The 21,824-nt window shown below is 46.2% G+C and overlaps 1 protein-coding gene across 5 annotated transcripts in view; it reads left to right on the forward strand.

Moving 5' to 3' along the window:
- LOC147111063 (protein FAM3C-like) overlaps positions 1-21,824 on the forward strand; it is a 73,187-nt gene that overhangs the window by 9,769 nt on the left and 41,594 nt on the right. For all 5 annotated transcript variants that reach the window (XM_086001541.1, XM_086001538.1, XM_086001539.1 and 2 more), the window contains one exon: positions 15,310-15,423. In XM_086001541.1, the coding sequence (XP_085857667.1) occupies positions 15,411-15,423 (13 nt within the window). In that variant the 5' untranslated portion in view covers positions 15,310-15,410. The remainder of the gene's footprint in view (positions 1-15,309; positions 15,424-21,824) is intronic.

Below are 21,824 nucleotides of genomic sequence, written 5' to 3' on the forward strand. Positions count from 1 at the left end.
CACCCTGATACAGTACGGCGCTATTCCCTCTCGGTCCGGCCAACGCGCCATCGGATCTCCATGGCCTCGAAATCCCACTCAGCAGACGTCGGCGGCTACTGCGTAGTGACCCTCTCGGTGAAGGGCTCCGTATATAAAAATGTAAAGCTATTCGTCCTGCCACATCTCTGCGCTGCCGTGCTACTGGGGTTGGACTTTCATTGTCACTTTAAGAGTGTCACCTTGACATACGGTGGACCTCTTCCCCCGCTCACTGTCTGCAACCAGCAGTTTTTAAATTGCCCGCCGCGCCCCACCTGTAGTCTCTCCACCCTCAAAATCACCCCCCCCCCCCTGTTCGCCAACCTCACCCGCGACTGCAAGCCTATCGCCACAAAGAGCAGGCGATACAGCACCGGGGACAGATCCTTCATAAGATCTGCGGTGACGCGGCTCCTGAAAGAGGGGATTATTGAGGATAGTACCAGCCCCTGGCGAGCCCAGGTGGTAGTCGTTAAGACTGGCAACAAGCAGCGCCTAGTCATCGACTATAGCCAGACTATCAACAAGTACACCCAGTTGGACGCATACCCCCTCCCCCGCATAGTCGACATGGTTAATAAGATAGCGCAATATCGCGTTTTCTCGACCATTGACCTCAAGGCAGCATACCACCAAATCCCTATCCGCCCTGAGGACCGCCAGTACACAGCTTTCGAGGCAAACGGCCGCCTTTTTCACTTCCTCAGGGTTCCTTTTGGCGTCACCAACGGTGTCTCCGTCTTCCAGAGGGAGATGGACCGGATGGCCGACGAGAATGCGTTACAGGCCACGTTTCCCTACCTGGACAACGTGACCATCTGCGGCTATGACCTGCAGGACCATGACGCCAATCTTGATAAGTTCCTCCGCACGGCCCAACTCCTAAACCTCACGTACAACAAGGAAAAGTGCATATTCCGCACAGCCCGCCTCGCTATCCTTGGTTGCGTGGTGAAACACGGAGTCATCAGTCCTGACCCTGACTGGATGCGCCCGTTGATGGAACTTCCCCTGCCCCACTGTCTCAAGGCCCTCAAAAGGTGCCTGGGCTTCTTTTCCTATTACGCCCAGTGGGTCCCTCATTATGCGGACAAAGCCCGTCCACTTATCAAGTCCACTTCCTTCCCCCTGACGGCGGAGGCCCGCTTAGCCTTTCACCGTATAAAAGATGACATTGCCAAGGCCACCATGCACTCGGTAGACGAGTCCATCCCCTTCCAGGTGGAGAGCGATGCATCCGACTTTGCCCTGGCCGCTACCCTTAACCAGGCGGGAAGACCCGTGGCCTTCTTTTCACGAACCCTCCAGGGCTCCGAACTCAGACACTCCTCTGTGGAAAAAGAGGCCCAGGCCATTGTGGAGGCGGTGCGCCACTGGCGGCACTACCTGGCTGGAAAACGATTTACCCTGCTTACTGACCAGCGTTCAGTTGCTTTCATGTTCAACAACAAGCAGAGGGGTAAAATCAAAAATGACAAGATTTTGAGGTGGAGAATCGAACTTTCCACCTACAATTACGACATCTTGTACCGGCCAGGGAAACTCAACGAACCCTCAGACGCTCTATCGCGAGGCACATGCGCCACCGCGCAGATCGATAGACTACGGGGCCTCCACAACGACCTCTGCCACCCGGGGGTCACCAGGTTCTTCCATTTCATTAAGGGCCGCAACCTGCCTTACTCCATCGAGGAGGTCAGGACCATGACCAGGAGCTGCCCAGTCTGTGCAGAGTGCAAGCCGCGCTTCTATAGGCCTGACAGAGCAAACCTGATCAAGGCCACCCGCCCTTTTGAGCGCCTGAGTATCGACTTTAAAGGGCCCCTCCCCTCCTCTGACCGCAATGTGTACTTCCTCAACATAGTTGATGAGTACTCCCGTTTCCCTTTTGCCATCCCCTGCCCGGACATGACCACCGCTACGGTCATTAAATGCCTGCACAACCTCTTTGCTCTGTTCGGTTTTCCCAGCTATATTCATAGCGACCGGGGCTCGTCCTTCATGAGCGACGAACTCCGTCAGTACCTGCTCATGAGAGGTATTGCCTCGAGCCGGACCACCAGCTACAACCCCCGGGGGAACGGACAGGTTGAAAGAGAGAACGCGACGGTCTGGAAGGCGGCCCTCCTAGCCTTAAAATCTAGGGGCCTTCCGACCTCCCGTTGGCAGGATGTCCTACCCGATGCGCTCCACTCCATCCGGTCACTGCTGTGTACAGCCACCAACGCAACCCCCCATGAGCGAATGTTTGTTTTTCCCCGGAGGTCCACATCCGGTAACTCACTACCACACTGGCTGACGTCCCCAGGGCCCGTCCTGCTGAGGAAGCATGTAAGGTCCCACAAAACGGCTCCCCTGGTAGAGAAGGTTCACCTCCTCCATGCCAACCCCCAGTACGCCTACGTGGCATACCCAGACGGGCGGGAGGATACAGTCTCCATTAGAGATCTGGCACCCTCGGGGTCCACTGACCCGCCACCATTGCCCCCCACCACGACCCCCTCCGACACGGCCCAAAATTCAGTAGACCCAATTCTCACCCCTGTCCATTCCACCCCAGTAGACGGCATGCCGCGCCCCCAGGACCAGCCGGAGTCCACTCGCCCACCCAACACCAAAGGGGACGATACGCCGGTGCTGGACCCCGCTCAAGAAGCGTCGTGGGAAGCTGTACCATCGCAACCGTCGCCACGAAGATCTCGACGGCAAACGAGGCCGCCCGACAGACTCGCCTACTCGAACTTTTGATACACTTCACCCCGCCGGACTTGATTTTAAACGAGGGGTGAATGTGGTAAACCACTGTAGTTCACTTGTTGTTGTTGTTGTTGTCGTTCACTCTTGTTTCACTGTTGTGCCTGACTATGCCTCAGCTGACTCCGCCCCTGGGCTACCGAGTATAAGAGCGGCCGCATGGCAGCTCCTGGCATTCGGTCGTCCACTAGAGGCATAGTCCTGATCTGTCTGAAGTGCAATTCAGTAGTTAATAAAAGCCTGTCGTTCTGAACTCTGCCCAGCCTTTTATTAGAATTGATAGCGCATCAAGCGTTTTCCTCCTGATTCCCATTGACTTCAGTTTTACTAGGGCTCCTTGATGCCACACTCGGTCAAATGCTGCCTTGATGTCAAGGGCAGTCACTCTCACCTCACCTCTGGAATTCAGCTCTTTTGTCCATGTTTGGACCAAGGCTGTAAATGAGGTCGGGGGCCGAGTGGTCTTGGCGGAACCCAAAATGGGTATCAGTGAGCAGGTTATTGGTGAGTAAGTGCTGCTTGATAGCACTGTCGTTGACACCTTCCATCACTCTGCTGATGATTGAGTGTAGACTGATGGGGCGGTAATTGGCCAGATTGGATTTGTCCTGCTTTTTGTGGACAGGACATACCTGGGCAGTTTTCCACATTGCCGGATAGATGCCAGTATTGTAGCTGTACTGGAACAGTTTGGCTAGAAGCGCGGCTATTTCTGGAGCACAAGTCTTCAGCATGATAGCCAGGATGTTGTTGGGGCCCATAGTCTTTGCTGTAGCTAGTGTACCCAGCCATTTCTTGATATCATGTGAAGTGAATCGAATCGGCTGAAGACTGGCTTCTGTGATGGCGGGGTCCTCGGGAGTAGGCCGATATGGATCACCCACTCGGCACTTGTGGCTGAAGATGGTTGCAAACGCTTCAGCCTTGTCTTTTGCACTCACATCATTGAGAATGAGGATATTCATGGAGCCTCCTCCTCCCGTTAGTTGCTTAATGGTCCACCACCATTCACGACTGGATGTGGCAGGACTGCAGAGCTTTGATCTGATCCGTTGATTGTGGGATCGCTTAGCTCTGTCTATAGCATGCTGCTTCTGCTTTTTTAGCATGCATGTAGTCCTGTGTTGCAGCTTCCCCAGGTCGGCACCTCATTTTTAGGTACACCTGGTGCTGCTCCTGGCATGCTCTTCTACACTCCTTATTGAACCCAGGTTGGTCCCCTGGTTTGGTAGTAATGGTAGAGTGAGGGATATGCCGGGCCATGAGGTTACAAATTGTGGTGGAATACAATTCTGCTGCTGCTGATGGCCCACAGTGCCTCTTGGACCTACTTGGCTGCTGCCGCATGCTGCAGGAGAGATTGCACAGTGGAAATGGCATGCGACAAAATTCCACATGTGGTGGAATTGGACTCCATACTTTCAGACATGGTGCTCAAAGTCCTTGGCAGACCTTTCAATGCCTCATTAAATTGCTGGTGTGTCTCAAGCATTTTTATTTTCATGGCTGCACCCCAGAGGTTGGCATCTCTGTCTCACTCAGCAGGGCTAGGAGAGGACATTGCCTTCAAGTGACTCGTCTTTACCACCAGTACCTGCTCCTGCTCACTTGTGCTGTATGCTTCACCAGGTGTAGATCTCTCTAACTCACCATCTATCCCACCCGAGGTGGGACTCTGTGTCTGGTGCTTGGGAGGGATGTAGCACTTATGGTGCTTCCTCAGGAGGGATGTCATCCTATGGTTTCCCCTTCAGGAGCTTCTTTAGGAGGTTGTTGTTGCTGAGAAGGACTTAGAGGAAAGAGGAAGGAACAAGAGCTAGGATGGCAATGAGAGGCTGTAAATCTGCAAATGAAAGACTTGACCATAGTGGTTAAGGTTCTGAAATTGGCTGAAGCTGTAATTGCTTGTGGTTCATAAAGGGCTACAAGTGAAGAGCAGTTGTCCTGCTCTGTCAAGCCGCCAGCCCCTCCATCTCCAATGCTGCTTTCTCTGGATGTCCCATTTAGTTCCATCGCCTCCTGCTCCACTTGGATGAGGGCCTTGATGTTGGATCTTCATCCGCTGGTCTTTTCTTTCCCTCAAGTTGTGCACTGTCTTCTCTTGTGGAAGGGTAAAGAGAATTACAAGTGGTTACTGAGAAGGCAAGTGCGCATATGTGGAGCTTCTGTATGCTGTGCATAAGCTGAGAGGTAGAAGAAGCACAATGCTTCTGGTGAGGGATGAAGATACAGGGATGGTAATTGACCAAATTGCTGAAGGATGGAGGGGAGGGACAATGTCCAGTTGCAATGCAAGAGGTGGGGAAAGGAGTAGTTGTACGTACCTTTGCTGATCTAGTGAGGTCATTAAACATCTTCCTACACTGGATCCAGGTCCTTGGGGTGCTGCTACTTACTTCTTCTGCCACTTCTAGCCATGCTTTTTTTAAGAGGCTGTTAGGCACCTTCTTCCCACTTCATGGGAAAAGCACTCCTCCTGTCTCTGACCACTGCCAGCAACACCTCCAAGGAGGCATCAAAAACCTGGAGGGAACTCTTCCCTTCCTTCCAGCCATGTTCCAGAAATAGAGATGGCAAGAATAATGAACTCAGTAAATAGGATTTCCATTTCAGGGGTGCCTTCACCCTTTAAATACCCTAACTCGTGAACCGGAAATTGTATGATAAAGGTGGGTGGACGGCCCACTGGCATTGTTACTGGCCAGCCAGCCTACCAATCATATTATAATGAGACCCAGCAGTTCAAAATGGCTGCCGGCCGCTGCACTGGTCCCACTGTCGTTGAAATCATGTTGTTAAAGCATTCCTAGAAAATTCTCTTTAGGTATTTTAACGAAGGCATTAATGTGTTTGTTACTAACACTATATGGCACAATTTCAAGGCTGTGAAATTTGAAAAATGATTATTACAGTATGTCATAATATATCAGATTTATGGTTTATCAGATCCACCATAGACACCTTGGGTTCAGTGGTGTCAGTCACTCCCATAAACAATCGGAAGATTTTACTTTTAATGAGAGTTGGCTCTCACAGCCCTACATCCACTTGTACAGTCGTGGCACCCAAGGATTAATAATGAATCCCCTTGTGACCTGAACTGGATATCCATGCCCTTTGCATTTATATTTCTCCAATTTTTCCAAAGGCAAACCAAAATAATACCAGTTGCGGCAAGGCTCGATTTGAATCATTAAGTTGTTTTATTACACAGTAAGGTGAATATACAACATTCAGACCAATTACCATCCCTGCATCTTCATCTTCAGATTCCCTGAGTTAATTCGGCAAAACTTATCTTCGTGCAAAGATATAAAAATAATGGAGACACTACACCGCTTCACTTGAGTGGGACACCTTCCTTAATTTAAACAAAATGTCTCCTCTGCACCCTGACATTTTTGAGCCTGCCTTTCTTGGGGCCGTTCTGCCTCAAGCTATTGCTTCTGTTGCAAATGCTAGGCTGCTTTTTATGTTGTCTTGACCATGAGCTTCAGGAAATTATCCAAAACCTTCCAACAGAGTGTGTGAAAGGTGTTTAATAATTAGGGAGACGAGCCACCAAATTGCTTATTATTTACAGTTTATAAGGAAACAACTTCAAAACCAGCTCCTCAGCATCTTACTATTGTTTTTTATACCCTTTTTTTCTCATGCAGTAATACAGTATGCTTTTAAAGCGCAACATTAAAAGTAACTACTTTTTCTTTATAATCCTTCCTATGCCAAAATGGTGAAAAAAATCTTGAAAAGTGACAGTCACTTACAGACGGTGACTAAAGACACTGGGGTGCAGTTAACTCCTTATTTGTAAAGACAGTTTTATGTGTTTATTAATTACTTAAAATATTTTATTTGTTGCCTCCAAAATCATTTTGCTGATTAAACCTGAAGTCTTATGGTTATAAATATTGTGTTTGATTTTTGACCTGGACGAGTAGATATTTGCTCATGACCGATTTCACCTGATTTCTTGACCCGAATTCAGGAAAAATGAAAAACCAAAACTAGGAATGCCTATTAATGAGTAAGCCTTGGCACATGGTATCAGTAGGCCTTTCAACCACAAGAAGCATCACAGTGGGGCAATTATATCCTCACCCATACACTTCCAGTGGGGACCCTTGGATAGAAAACAGGAGCAGGAATGCGGGACGATTCTGTCCCTCCCGAACCTCTGAGGTGAATTGAAGAATCCCATCTACCATCTTAGCTGACATCAATTAACTCCGCGCTGACGGGGATCAAACTTCAGATCTTCGGTATGATTTAGCTATTAAGTAAACTCAGTGAGCCACTCATCATTGTACTTAAAAACAAAAAGTATTATTCAGAGATGTTTGTGTACGATGACCTGAATGCTACTGTAGTATTGTGGATGATGTTATCTGCATTGTCTGTACACACGTAGACCTGAGAAACTCGGCAGACCATTTATTTAAATGATAATGATGGCCCTTTAAAGAAAATATGTGTGCGCTTGATGCACCACATCGAACATGTACAAGATATTACCACATTTATTGCTGCAGAAGTGGTTAAAATAACTGTGAATTCAATTTGAAAAGAATTGAAAAATCCTGAAAGTTTTGTGTAAGCGAAAAAAAGAATGAACTGAAGGTTGGACAGTATCCATCCTTCCGGGTTTGGCAGCACATTGCAGATGTAACATGAAACACAATACATGGAACACAATACGTTATGAAATCTTGTCTGAGGATCAAGTAAAACAAGATTTTCAAGATCAAGTTGTGGATTGGGAGCAAAACACAGACCTAGGTTAGGGAGGGAGCTCATTGTTCAACTTATTTTAGGTGAAAGTGGTCAGGATGTTTCATATGAAAGGAAAAGATCAAGATTGTAGCAACAGTGATTAATTTTTCCAACCGTTTTAACATGTGTTAACTGAAAGACCTGATCACAAAGTACACAGACCTTTTCACAGAGATCTTGAGCAAAAATAGCAATTTTCTTTTTTAGTGGGATTTAAAAATAGAATGAAGGTACCTTAAAATCAGAGGTGCTCATTATCCCTTAGGGCCCTGCAGAATCTGTTCTTTCCAGCAGACATACCCGAGGATCACAATCTCCTGCCTGTGCTGTGCACAGACATCCCGGATCTGCAGTATTCTTTTGTTTTGTCACACTGGAGAGAGATAAAAGCAAAATATTGCTGTGAAGTTGGGGCTTTCTAAGCATTCAAACTACCAGTAAAAGCCCCCTACTAAAACTATAGGCTATGGAGGGTAACATAAAAAGGTAGCCAGTTATTATACTTGAGGTACATTCTGGCTGAGTTGGAAAGATAAACTCCAAAGAAACTTGTGCTTTCTTCCTACTTGAGCAACACAGGGGTGGATTTCAACCCCCGAAAACAGGTGGGTTGGGGTTGGGTCAGATGTTAACATTTTAAAAATCTCAAATCTGCCTCCAACCCGCCCACATCCGGGTTTGATGGAGGTGAGACAAAAGACAGTCAGCCAGCCCCTTCCCAAGAAGCGGGTTGGCATTTTAAATTTATTATCAGGTGCAGAAAGAGAAATAAAAAGAGAGAGAAAGATTGGATTAAGAGAGAGAGAAAAATGGACAAAGGAAAAGTAAGAAAAAAATAGAATTTGACATTTTTTAAATCTCTAAGAACAATTCACTACCTGTAGGAATGAGACTACACAGTTTCAATTGTTCCCTTTCTGGACCAGAGAGGTTGATTGGCATTGCATTAACAATTAGCATAGCGTTAAAATGGTACTTATACTTAATTACCAGATTTAACTTTCTGTGGTGAGTTTAATGGGCAATTAATGTGCAAACCCAGCAAGTTCTTAAAAATAACGGGGCGGTTAAAGAGTGAGATGCCTTTTGTGTAAATCGGCCAGCTGGTTCCAGAGATTCTCAACTTATGGCGTATCTTTTAATCCCCTGAATTTGCTGGCCGATTTGTGTATTAATAATGGTGTGCGTCGTTAACACACCATTAATTTTCCAGCAAGATCTGGCCCATTATGTATTAACAGAACCACATGTTATTAATCAGGTGTCCTCTAAATCTACTTGACTGTATTTTTAGGATTATAGACCACGCGCCCATATTGTCTTGAGGTCACTATTTGCTTTTGCTAGTTGGAGCCGTTCTCAATTTCCAGTACTGCTAGGCCTAGCCCATGATCCCGTCTTCCTCAGTGAACCAGAGATATTGCTTGCAGCTAGGGAGGAGAGAAAATTCAGACACAGTGACTTTTTTCACTATTTGGGCCTTTTGTGGCTATATGCAAACTTGTTGCTTTCTGCCCCAAGCCTCTGCTGACTTTTGTGTCGCCACCCAGAGATTTTGAGCCTCAGTTACAGCCATATTCTGAAGTGCTATTGAAGAGTACTTAATACTAAAAGGGCTGGTATGAATATTATATCCCATGCTCTCTGCCTAGTGTATTCAGTGACTGATAATTATTGTAAGTCACTGATATGTTTAAAAGTGCAGCTCCATAGACAATCCATGCTAAATTGTAATTACTGATTTGGTTAAGTTCCCAGTTAACCATGTTTGTTCCATAATCAAATATGCTCAAAATGGGTGAATAAAAATCTGCCTCTTTCCATGTGAGGATTGTTTTTATCCCATCCTGTATTTCTCGTAGATTCCCCTACACCTGGCTCCTCATTGACTTGCATTATTCTGCCCCCTCCCCTCCGCCTCAGCCACCTAGAATCCTGTTTGTGCTCAAGTTTCCTGCATTGTGATTAACAGTAAAATGAAACTGGAGCGAAGTAAGGTACAGCTTGGAACATGCCTCTACCTTTTCTTAGATTTACAACTCATTCTTAAAATCCAGATTGTTTTCCACACAATAGTGAGTTCAGAAATTCCAATTCCTGTAATTGGTGCATTCAATGAGCACAAAGAATATTGCACATGAAAGACACTTCAGATTTGTTTCATTGGTATTGGCTGGTAATAATAGAAGCATAAAAGTTACCCATAGGATAATTCTAGATTAAGAACCCTAACTTATGAATAGCTATTCTTAGATTTAAACTTGTTTTCATTACAGCAAAGATTTAACAAGGACATGAAGTAGGTCTTTAAAATAATTATGAAGAATTAATGATGCAGATTTCAGCAGGCTAGTTAACTTGGATCATGAGCACAGGACAAGAGGAAAACTCTGATGACCATATCCTGTCCCACTCGCCCATCACCCCAGTCCTCGCTGACCTACATTGGCTCCAGGTCCCTGAACGTCACAAATTTTAAATTCTTATTCTTCATGGCCTTACCCCTCTCTATCTCTGTAACCTCCTCCAGCACTGCAATACCCATCCCGAACTCTCCATTCCTCTGACTCTGACCTCTTGTATATTCCTCTATCCCTTTACTCCACCATTGGTGGCCCTGTCTTCAGCTGCCTTTGCCCCACACGCCTCAATTCCTGCCCTAAACTCACTCTCCACCTCCACCTCCTTTAACAGCGTCCTTAAAACCCACCTCTGACTAAGCTTTTGGTCATCCCTCCTAATAACTCTTGTGGTTTGGTGTCCATTTTTGTCTACACTTTTGCGAAGCATTTTTAGGACATTTTTCTAAGTTAAAGTCACTATATAAATGCAAGTTGATGTGAGTAACAAACTTCATGCAAGAATTAAGATTAGAAGTCCCAGAGTCATGGATATGTGGAATAGACTGCTGGTTAATGCTGTGTTAATTAATATCTTTTAAAAAGTTGCGCATAAATATTGTTAAAAATAACATTGATGTTTATAAGAATAAGTAAAGGGAAGGATGATTGAATGTTATAGGGGTTACAATCCCTGACTTGGTGGGACTCCAGAAATAAATGTAGTTGATTGAAGATTTACAATGCAGGATGTGAGGTTAGATAAATATTCTGAACTTTTTTTTGATTTGGCTTAGGTGCAACAGAAATTTGCAGAATCTTTCCTCAGGAAATTAAGTGGGTTGAATTAAACCCAAAAAGGAAGTTGATTGTGTTTGGCCTATAGGAGGAGTGGGTTGAATGGCCTTTTCTTGTTCCTTGTTTTCTTGTATCCTTATACAGATAATCAAGGGCAGAAAGACATAGGTGTGTTATCTGCACTGTGTTTTGCAGAAAAAGTAGAAAACTTCATGAAAGGCAACGCCAGATGCCACCATTCCTACTCTTGATGTTAAATCAAGAAGAATTCTCAGAAAATGTCTGATCACAGGCAGTTTATAACAAGTAGCTTTTCTTTTCATTTGTTCTTAGGATGCAGGTGATGCTGGCAAGGCTACATTTATTGCCCATCCCTAGTTGCCCTACAAAGGGGGCGGTGGGCCTTCTTTATGGTGATAGTGCTCCCACAATGGTATTAGGTAGGGAATTCCAGCATATTGACCCAGCAATGATGAAGGAACAGCAATATATATCCAAGTCAGGATGCTGTGTGACTTGGAGGACAACTTGGTGTTCCTATGACATTACTGCTCTTGCAGCAGCTTTCAAAGTAACCTTGGTATAAAGAAAAAGAAAGGTGTGTTGCTGTATTGAATACTGTAGAAACTACAACAGTCAGTAATAATATCAAGGCACTGGAAAGTGCACTGAAATATCCTGTTGTTTCATTTAGACTACAGAGCAATTCAGTAGAAGAAACATGTAATGTTGCTGAATGTAATTTTCAGCTTTACATGTTTTCAGGTACCCTAGACCTCTCTGTAGGCAGAGTATGTGACTTTTTTTGCTAAGCAACTTGTTTGGTCACTTAGTTTACCATAATCACCATGTTTACTATGACATCACAAGTCCATGGTGTTATGTGGAGTGTATCGCTGTGAGTAGGATTAAGAGATTATGGAACTTCCCACTAATGCTGTATTTAATTTGTTGCTATGCTGTTAACAGTAACTCTGAAGTCAGTGGGGCAGACACAAAGGGGTCGATTTTCTGGCCGCCGTTGGGCGGCTTTCCAGGCGGCTGGGGGCCGAAAATCGGCGAAAAAGCGGGTCGGGACCCCCCCGCCTGATTCCCCGCCCCGTCCGACTTTCGGACCGCCGTTTCTACGTCACCCGCCTCAGTCCCGGCCGCCGCTGGCGGGACTGGTCGTCGGAACAGTAATGAGCAATTATCTCCTTGTTGAGGTAGATTTTCCAGGGCCGATGCAATTTTGGGGCTTTCCCCACATCAAACACGCCTGCAGGGAACCCCGCTGATGAGAGCTGGCGTGAAAACAGTTGGCTTGCTTGCTGTCAGTTGCAGGTCAATGAGGGCTGAAGAGATTTAAAGAGGCATCATTTGCAGGCTGCAGGACCTTGTTGATGAAGGCTTGGGGGAACTTTTTGAAGGGTTAGGAACAGCTGTAGAAAGTTGGAGCCTCACACACTTCTCCAGTGTGAGTTCCTGGGAAGCCCCTCTCACCACCCTAACTCAGCGCCCCCTCAACAGAGGCATCTGCCAGAAGCATGGGAGGCCTTTTGTTCCTTCCCTTCCTGGTATTAGAGGATCTCCAACAGCAGAGGCGGCAGCAGCAGAACCAGGAACAGCAGGATGAGCACCAGGAGCACCAGGCTGCTGCTCACTCACCTGAAGCTGCACAGGCCAGAAGGGGCCAGTGCTTGGAAGTGGCTTGAGAGCACCTTGCTGCACTTTAGGGGGCCATGGGGACCCGTTTCTGCACTGGCAGTCCTACTCAGAAGGACTCCCATGAAGATCTGGTTTCTTTGTTCAACAGATGGCCAACGCTCCTCAAGAGATGTCATTCTCTTATGAGCACTCACCATGTTTTCCGTACCCTGGCGAGTTATCTCCTGCATGGAGGTTGCCAACCTTTCCATGGTGATGCGTTCATGCGCCAATGACTCCACAAAGGCTCTGCTCATGGTTGCTATGGACTCCTCCATTCGCTCCACACTCGCAGCGACCCTGGAGACAAAACCTGCCAGAGACTCCTGCATCTGTGCATGGAGATCCATCACCTTTTCTCTTGCGGATGGACCCAGAGGCAGAGGGTCGACATGCAGCGCAGCTGAGCTGAGCTGGCAGAGTCCTGCGCCCTCTGACGAGGACTCTCCACTGCTGTCCCTGTCTCCAGAATCTGCTGAGGCTCACTTGTGAGCTGTGAAACACCAGGTGACAACACTACTCTATGTCCCGAAGGTCCCCCCGAGGTGTGAGTGTCTGCGCTGGTGCTGGGTGCGCTTACTTCTGCTGACGCTGTGCCCTCAGAGTTTGGAGCTTCCTCTGAGGAGTCTGGCTGCACAGCCTCTTCCTCCTCCACAGTGAGGACGGGGGCTCTGGATGGTACTGTGGGGGAGTAAAGGAAGGAGTTAGAGATGTAATGCCAAGGTTCTTCTGGTGACTCCCAGCGAGTTGGCATCTTCTGACACCTGCATTCATGCAGCATTGGTCTCAGTGAGAGGCCTCTTCCTCCCTGACCGAGGGAAGAGGACCTCCCTGTGGGCCCTTACCCCATCCAATAATGCCTGCAGTGAAACCTCGTCGAATTTGGAGGCAGCTCGGGGTCTGGCACTGGCCACAGTTGGTGCAGGCTCTTCTGCCATCCTGTATGGTTTGTTTGGAAGCCTTCAGAGGATGCAGTGCTTGCTCTGGACCTTGAAAGCACCATAAATGATGACATCATACTGTGGGGATTTCTGACTCGAATTGGACAATTAGCAAGGCTTCCCACATGCTGGGAATTAATTGGCCGCTTGAGGGAAAATTGCGTGGAGCTGGCTGACACTTTTTTATGTGTGTCAGAAACCCCACATTCGGGGAAACCCGACCATTTCCCACACAAGCCGAAAATCAGGGTCAAAGTAAACGAGGTAGCACGCGTCAACAGACGAGGTTGCTATGGTCTGCAGCAAAGTAGTTATGTTTGAGACTTTACAACAACCATAGATGCACGAGCCTGTTTTAAAATAGATATGGCTGCTGTAGAAAGGACCCTACAGGATAAACAAGGAAGTCGGAGAGGCTGTAAAAATTGCCTGAGGACTTGGTTCAGCAATATAATAGCAGCATAAGGCTCCACTCCTCCTGAAACCATTGTTTGTAACCGTTATACTTTGTAAAATAAATTTCAAGCCCTGTACAGAAACTGGACAAACCGACCTCTTTGACCAAACCTTTGGTCAGCTGTCCGAATACTCTGTGGCTTGGTATCAAATGTTGTTTGATAATCGTTCCTGTGAAGCAGCTTGGGATGCTTTACTATGTTAAAGGCACTATATAAATGCAAGTTGTTGTTGTTGAACCCTGTTCATATAAAAGGAAAGGCATTTTCAAGCTGAAAAAATGCCTGTGTTCTAAGGTCTGAGCGATAACAGAAAAGAGCAACAAGACTGGTCTAAAAAGTAAAAGGGATGAATTATAAGCAATTAGAGAAACAAAAGCTTTCCAGTTTCTCAAAAGGGTGCTCAAGAGGAATCTCCACAAAATATATCAAATATAAAATGTTATAGATAAGCTAATGCAGATTTTTACCACATACAAGAAGAAAGTAGTACACAAATGTAAATTAATAGAAAGTAAAATGAAAGCACATATTAGGAACCTCTTTACTCAAAGAGTGATAAATGTTTGGAGTGATCTACCAAACAAGGTAATAGAGGAAAAAATGTGACATCATTCGAAATATAATGGCATACCATTGTGCCAAAGATGAAGCAATCGTTTTAGCTTAATGAAGTTTCCTTTACTCACTCACGAGTGGTATTTCTGAGGTCCCTCACAATCAGTGGCACCTCAACATGCAGTGGGCAGTGGATTTCCTATGATTTTCTATCTATTAATGTCACTGCACTCATGACTTTCTGATAAGGTCCCCACTACATGCAAGGCCCCTTTAGAGAAAATTCTACTGAAGAAGCTTTAAAAAAAAATAGATACAATCAGTGTTATGCCCCAAGCTTAACTAAATAGAAATGTTGCAAGTTTTATCAGTTGTCTAAAAAGCCTGAGCAATGAGACAATCTACTTATACTCTTAAAGGGAGCTGAGACTCACCCTACAAGAAGAATCTCAGATATGGGGACCACAAAATCTAGAGTAAGGAGGGTAGAAAAGACTCAAAAAGAAAACAGACATAGTGGGAGAGCTAATGTACTAGAGGCATGAACTTTGATAGGCTGAATGACCATTTCTTATTCCAAACTTTTATGTTCTATAACTGCTGTTAGTTTAGTTTTTCGCTGTTTCTCTTATTGATGGCATTGATCACTGCTACACATTTTCGAGCTGGAAAGATGAGATACCTCAGTTGCTGATGTCTCTCTGCAATCAATTTGTTACAGTGGTGCTAGTTAGAAAAAAAAATCAAGGCATTTGAGGAGAACACTGTTATTTTTACACAATGAAAACTATAGCAAGATTCCAGTGTTACATGTTTCTGTGCATTTTATGCTGTGCATTTATAATGGCATTAGATATTAACATCATGTGTATCAAGTTTAATGCTTAATGAATTAAAGATATGACAGAGTAATTGAGTACTCAATGGGTTAAAAAGGTTGTACTTGCTTTAAGTACTTTGATGATTAATGATATGCCATTTCAGGAAGTGCTGCGGTGATAGTCATATACAAGGAAGTAACTGGAACTGCTTTGAAAACACAGATAAATTATATTTGAACTCTTGCGAACTGTACTTACCAAGAAATGAGGGTCACAGGTAGGAATTTCACTTTCAAAGTAACTTGGCTATGGCGGCTTTAGTGTTTACACTTTTGTTTGTATACTTCAGTGATGTAAGAATTAATTCTGCTTTAAGAAATGTTCACTGAAGATCCACGACTCTGCCTTTAAAAGGGATTTATAAGCTATGATTGACCGAGAGGTGAGACATACAAATAATTACAGTTTAGCAATGTGTGTTAGCAAAGGGGCTGTGCCAAAGCACCTGATACTTTGTAGTGACAAATTATTGTAGATAACTGTCGATTTTTTATACTGATATAAGAAACAAGGGACTAGAAGTAGAGACTGATGCATGGAATGTGCAGGTGGATTTAATCAGCTTACTGGAGACCTGGTTCAGATCAGAAAATGGCAATGAGTTTCATTTAGCAAGGATTAGAAGGGACAGAAATAGAAGTTCAGAGGAGTGGAAACTTGCTACATAAGAGTATGTGGCTATTATCAAGAAAGTTGATTTAGCTTCAGAGTAACCATCCAGGTTGAGTTAGATGGTAATTAAGCATTAGGAATTGCTATAAACTGGTAAAGTAGCATACAATTGATCGAACAAATCAGGAGACCAGGGATGGGAGGATCCTAATTGTAGGTCACATTATTTAACTTGAATTAAACTGAAATGAGGCTGTCGATGTTTCATGAAAGAGGTAAATTCACAAATGCTTTTTTCACAGACTGTTAAAAGGGAAATAGCGAAGAGGCCATTCTTGATCTTGATTGGTACAATATCTGAAGGTTGGGGAATATTTGTCATTGCAATGTCATTAGATTTGAGCAAGGAAAACAAACGTGACGAACACAGATTTCAAGAAAGCTGATTGTAAATGAAAGTTAAAATTGGAAAATAATACTGAAGGGGGAAAGAACTGCAAAACTAGGGAATGCTGTTAAGGATATGTTGGGGAGATCAGAAATTAAATATAAAGCACGTGAAAATAGGTTAATGTCAAAGTTAAATGAGTAAATAACAACTTATATCTATAGAGCAAAATGAAAAATACTGCAGATGTGGAATTCGGAACTAAAACATAAATGCTGGAAGTGCTCCATAGGTCAAGCAGAGTCTGTGAAGAAAGGAAGGTACAGTTGATGGCCCAGATATTCTGATCGCAAGCCTCCCGCGGGCAGAGGACTGTGATCTGGAAAAATCTGCGCCCTTACCTCAGGGCTCCCGGGAGGTGCACAATCCCGCTGCTGGGCCTCCCCAAACTGCAAGTGCGCAGGGCCCACGTATCCCAGAGGCGCAAGTAGTTCACAGCGTCCCTGGGATCACGTGGGCCATCGGCAGCCAATCAAAGAAGGGAATCTCCCTTCATACATTTGACAGGAAGACCTGTCAAATATATGAATGGAGATCACCCCCAAAACATAGTAAAATATTAAGGGGGAAAAATTGGGTGAGTAGCGCCACCTGTTAGCGCCTAAAGAGGCAGTCAGTGGCTGTTGCGCCACTGGCTGCGCCTCCCGCGATATTCAGCAGGGGCGCTAATGGTGGCATTAGACATTTGCGCTGCGCCGCCACCGATGACGTCATCGGTGTGCGCAGCGCCCCGTTCGCGATATTTGGTAGCGAACGCCGCAGTTGCGCCGTTTGCTACCTGCGCCCGGTTCACGGGGCCTTACTGTGCCAGCAGCGGTGCAAGTTAAGGTGGAGGTGCGGGGCAGCCGCCTTTTTTGGCGGCCGCCTGCCAGCACCTCCGTCCCCGGCCTCCTAAACCCCCCCCCCCCCCGCGGCATTGCCGGCTGTTTCCTGAGAGCCCGGCACTTCTCCTTGGTGCTGGGCTCGTTTGCTGGCACTCGCGAGCGGGGATCGCACTGTTGCAGGCCCCTCCCCCTTAACAGTGGGAGGAAGGCCTGCAGTACCACAGCGTGCTGTGCCGCAGCGTGTGGCGCTGTGGCACGTTGCGCTGCAATATTCAGTTTCAGCGCCCTAAGAGGGACGCGGAGCACCTCGAGCCTCGCCCCGTCTCCCTCTAGGGGCAATGGAACTGAATATCTGACGATCGTTAAAGCCTCGAACGCTGCGCTAAATCCTGCGCTCAGGCGACTTTTGCGCCACTTTGGCGCCCCAACCCAATTTCTAGGCCTAAATAAATTTATTTTAAAAATCACATTTTTTAAATGACTTGAAAGTCCAATAAATTAACTATTTTAAACAAAACTTTAAATTTTTGAAAAAAATAATTAAAGTTTTTTACGGGGCTAAAAATAAACTTTTTTTAAAAGTATTTTTAAATGATAAATCAGTGGAAAAAAAAAAAATTTATTACTTTTTTCAACTCTTATCCTGTTAAAAGCGCCTGCTTTTACCAGGCGCAAGAATTGTAAGTGTTTTCTGCGGGCGGAGGGTCTCCAAAAAGTGGAACTATCCACCCGCAGATGCCCTTCTCCAGGACAGCCGGAGGATCTGTCAAGAGCTTTCTTGACAGATCAGAAATGCCGGTTTCCAGCACATGCTGTGCATGCCTAAAACCGACATTTCTGATGTCCCTACGGGTGGGTATACAGCGCGATCCCACCCGTAGTGATCGGAATATCCGGCCCATTGTTTCAATGTTGATGACCCTCCGTCAGACCCACAATGTCAATACTCTCGAGCAGGGCGAGGACATTGATGTGGCGAGCCTTCTTTTCGAGAATGCGGATGTTTTTGAGGGCGATATGGAGGAGATGGGTAGCCACAGCCTCACTGAAGGAATTGGAGGGGATGTCAGAGGAAGTTAGAGAAATTAATTTCCAAGGAATGCAGCGAACAGAGTGGATGACAGAAGAAGGGGGTAAGAGAGCTTAGATGCTGTCCAGTAGAGATGATAACTTGGGATAGCAAAATGATAGGTGTTTAGCAGAGACTAGTGATGGACGGAACAAAGAATTGGCAGGGGCATAGTGCGGAGAAGGAGAGATGCAGGAGATGTGATAGGAAAGTGAAGAGAGGTGGCAGAGAGAAACTGAGGTCCAAGTGGTAGTCAATAGCCAACAAGGAAATCTGTTAGCTTCAACATCAAACCATAAAATTAGTGGAAATTCAGCCTAACAGCATCTCCTTATTAAATAAGGAGATGTTGTGGCATGCTGTTAGACTGGATTTCCATTACTTTCACAAAGGTATTGAGATCATATGTGTCAAGTAACCAGAAGACTCCAAAGGTTAGTGCACTTAGCTACGTCAGAATCCATTGTAAGTATTGCAACAACAATCCTTCATAGAAACATAGAAGATAGGAGCAGGAGTAGGCCATTCGGCCCCTCGAGCCTGCTCCGCCATTCAATGCGATCATGGCTGATCATCCAAATTCAGTACCCTGTCCCTGCTTTCTCCCCATATCCCTTGATCCTCTTAACCTTAAGAAATATATCTAACTCCTTCTTGAATATATTTAATGAATTGGCCTTAACTGTTTTCTGTGGTGGAGAATTCCACAGGTTCACCACTCTCTGGGTGAAGAAATTCCTCCTCATCTCAGTCCTAAATGGCTTACCCCTTATCCTTAGACTGTGACCCCTGGTTCTGGACTCCCCCCGCCATCGGGAACAGCCTTCCTGCATCTAGTCTGTCTAGTCCTGTTAGAATTTTATGTTTCAATGAGATCCCCGCTCATTCCTCTAAACTCTAGCGAATATAAGCCCAATCGACCCAATCTCTCTTCACTATTGCCAACAAAAGATTATAGCTTTATAAATAAAAAAGTTATTTTTTTTCTTCTCATTTCTCCTTCCTTAAGTCTCCTTGGATAGCATTCCATTGCCAGTCAGTAGGATGTTTTACAACTGGTCACATAGATTGGTTGAAGGAACTTGTTTACCAGTTTTTACATCCCTCTCTCCTTGTGGAAAATGTCTGCTTTGTAGAATGGCTGACATTCAGAACTCACTAATATAAAAGCAAAATACTGCGGATGCTGGAAATCTGAAATAAGAACAGAAAATGCTGGAGATACTCAGCTGGTTAGGCAGCATCTGTGGAGAGAGAAACAGAGTCAATGGCCCCGATTTTCTGCCAGCCGTCGGGCGGGTTTTTAGGCGGGCGGGAGCCGAAAATCGCAGAAATAGGGGGTCGCAACCCCCCCCGCCCGATTCCCCGCCCAGCCCGACTTTCGCCCCCGTGTTTCAGCGCGACCCGAATCAGTCCCGCCAGCCGCAGGCGGGAATGGTCGGCGGGAGCCCAATGATCAATTATTGGCATGTTTAATCCTATTTTCAAGGGCCCTTGCAATTTTTAGCCTTTCCCCACGTAAAACACGCCTGGTGAGAACACCGCTGATGAAACCTGGTGTGAACAGAGTTGGCTTGCTTGCTTTCAGCTGCAGGTCAATCAGGACTGGAGAGATTTAATCAGACAGCATTTGCAGGCTGCAGGACCTTGTTGCTGAAGGCTTGGGGCAACTTGTTGAAGGCTTAGGAACAGCTGTGCAAGGTTGGAGCCTCACACACCTCTCCAGTGTGAGCTCCTGGGAAGCCCCTCTCACCACCCTAACTCAGCGCCTCCTCAACGGAGGCATCTGCCAGAAGCATGGGAGGCCTTTTGTTCCTTCCCTTCCTGGCATTAGAGGATCTCCAACAGCAGAGGCGTCAGCAGCAGAACCAGGAACAGCAGCATCAGCAGCAGGAGCGCCAGGCTGCTGCTCACTCACCTGAAGCTGCACAGGCCAGAAGGGGCCAGCGCTTGGATGTGACTTGAGAGCACCTTGCTGCGCATCAGGGGGCCATGGGGACCCGTATCTGCACTGGCAGTCCTACTCAGAAGGACTTCCATGAAGGTCTGGTTTCTCTGTTCAATAAATGCCCATCGCTCCTCAAGAGATGTCATTATATTATGAGCACTGTAGGGGGTTTTGGTTTGGGGTTTGTGTCTAGCCAGTCAGGTATATCTGAGCTGCTCCAGCCCCGTGCGGTTCGAATCGCTTCCCCTCTGGTTCTGACCACTGGACTTATTACGAGCAGCGATATAAACAAAATGAGACCAGTGGTTTGGTGCAAAGAAAACCAATGTTTATTAAAAATAGAGAAAAATAAACACTATACAGAGAAAATCACTATGTATGTAACACAATTACACTTAGCAGGGAGGAGAAACGGACACATCGAGGGAAAATGACTAAAATGACAATTTTAGCAATCCCCTTAACTCCCACCCTTTACACCTATCTAAGTTGTCTTGCGATAGGCCAGAAAGTTTATGCTCACCAGTCTCAGATGTTAGAACGCCTGCTCTGTGCCCCTTTGCCTGCCGATGTCTTTAGGGTTTCCACCGCCCAGAGCAGATATACCCCAGTGATTCAAAGGTAACTGTCGGTATCCTGCTTCCCTGGACGGGCTCTTTGTCATCAATCTTCTTGATGGTAAGGCAGGGCACCGGAGCCCAGGCGAGAGAGAGAGAGAGAGATGTGGCTTCCCGAGGGACTACTTATACCCCTTTCTGGGAGCCCTTATCACTCGCCAGATCAGCTTGTTTCTTTGTCTGACCTGGACGTGTTGAAGATGATACAAAGGAAACCGATCTGGGCCCGTCGACCTGGATGGCCGGTTAATCAGTTTTTAAATGTCCCATAAGTGTTTCCCTTTGTCTAACTGGTCTTGTGATGGGGCCATTCCAGTTTGAATGCCCCGTTGATCGTTTTCAAACAGTGTTGAAGTCAGCTAACCAAGGTCTGAATGCAGCTATTACCCGTTGATTATCTGTGCAAACGGCCTTGATGGGTTTTAATTAGAGGCCCGAATGCCACTGTTTGCTTCTCATACATAAATGCAGAAGGCCTGACTGCCTTCTAATTTCTGGAACATTCCTTCTTTGTCAGTCCAAACCTGAACTTTGCAGGCCTTGGCCATGAGGTTGACCATAGCCATCTTGTTGGGCCCTGGAGCCCTGGATTTTAAACTCAGTCCAGCCAGGGTGTCTCCAATAAGCCAGAAGTAAATCTTATGGGGAGACATGAAATTTGCGAATCTGTTCAGCACTCACCATGTTTTCGATACCCTGGCGACTTATCTCCTCCATGGAGGGTGCCAACCTTTCCATGGTGATGCGTTCATGTGCCAATGACTCCACAAAGGCTCAGCTCATTTTAGCTGTGGACTCCTCCATTCGCTCCACACTCGCAGCGACCCTGGAGACAAAACCTGCCAGAGACTCCTGCATCTGTGCATGGAGATCCATCACCTCTTCTCTTGCGGATGGACCTAGAGACAGAGGGTCGACATGCAGCTGAGCTGAGCTGGCAGAGTCCTGCGCCCTCCGACGAGGACACTCCACTGCTGTCCCTGTCTCCACAATCTGCTGATGCTCACTTGTGAGTTGTGAAACACCAGGTGACAACACTACTCTATGTCCCGACGGTCCCCCCGAGAAGTAAGTGGCTGCGCTGGTGCTGGGTGCGCTTA

Source organism: Somniosus microcephalus, chromosome 11 (genome assembly GCF_052327205.1).
Source record: "Somniosus microcephalus isolate GS21.2 chromosome 11, FLI_Smic_1.0, whole genome shotgun sequence".
NCBI classification, from domain to species: Eukaryota; Metazoa; Chordata; class Chondrichthyes; order Squaliformes; family Somniosidae; genus Somniosus; species Somniosus microcephalus.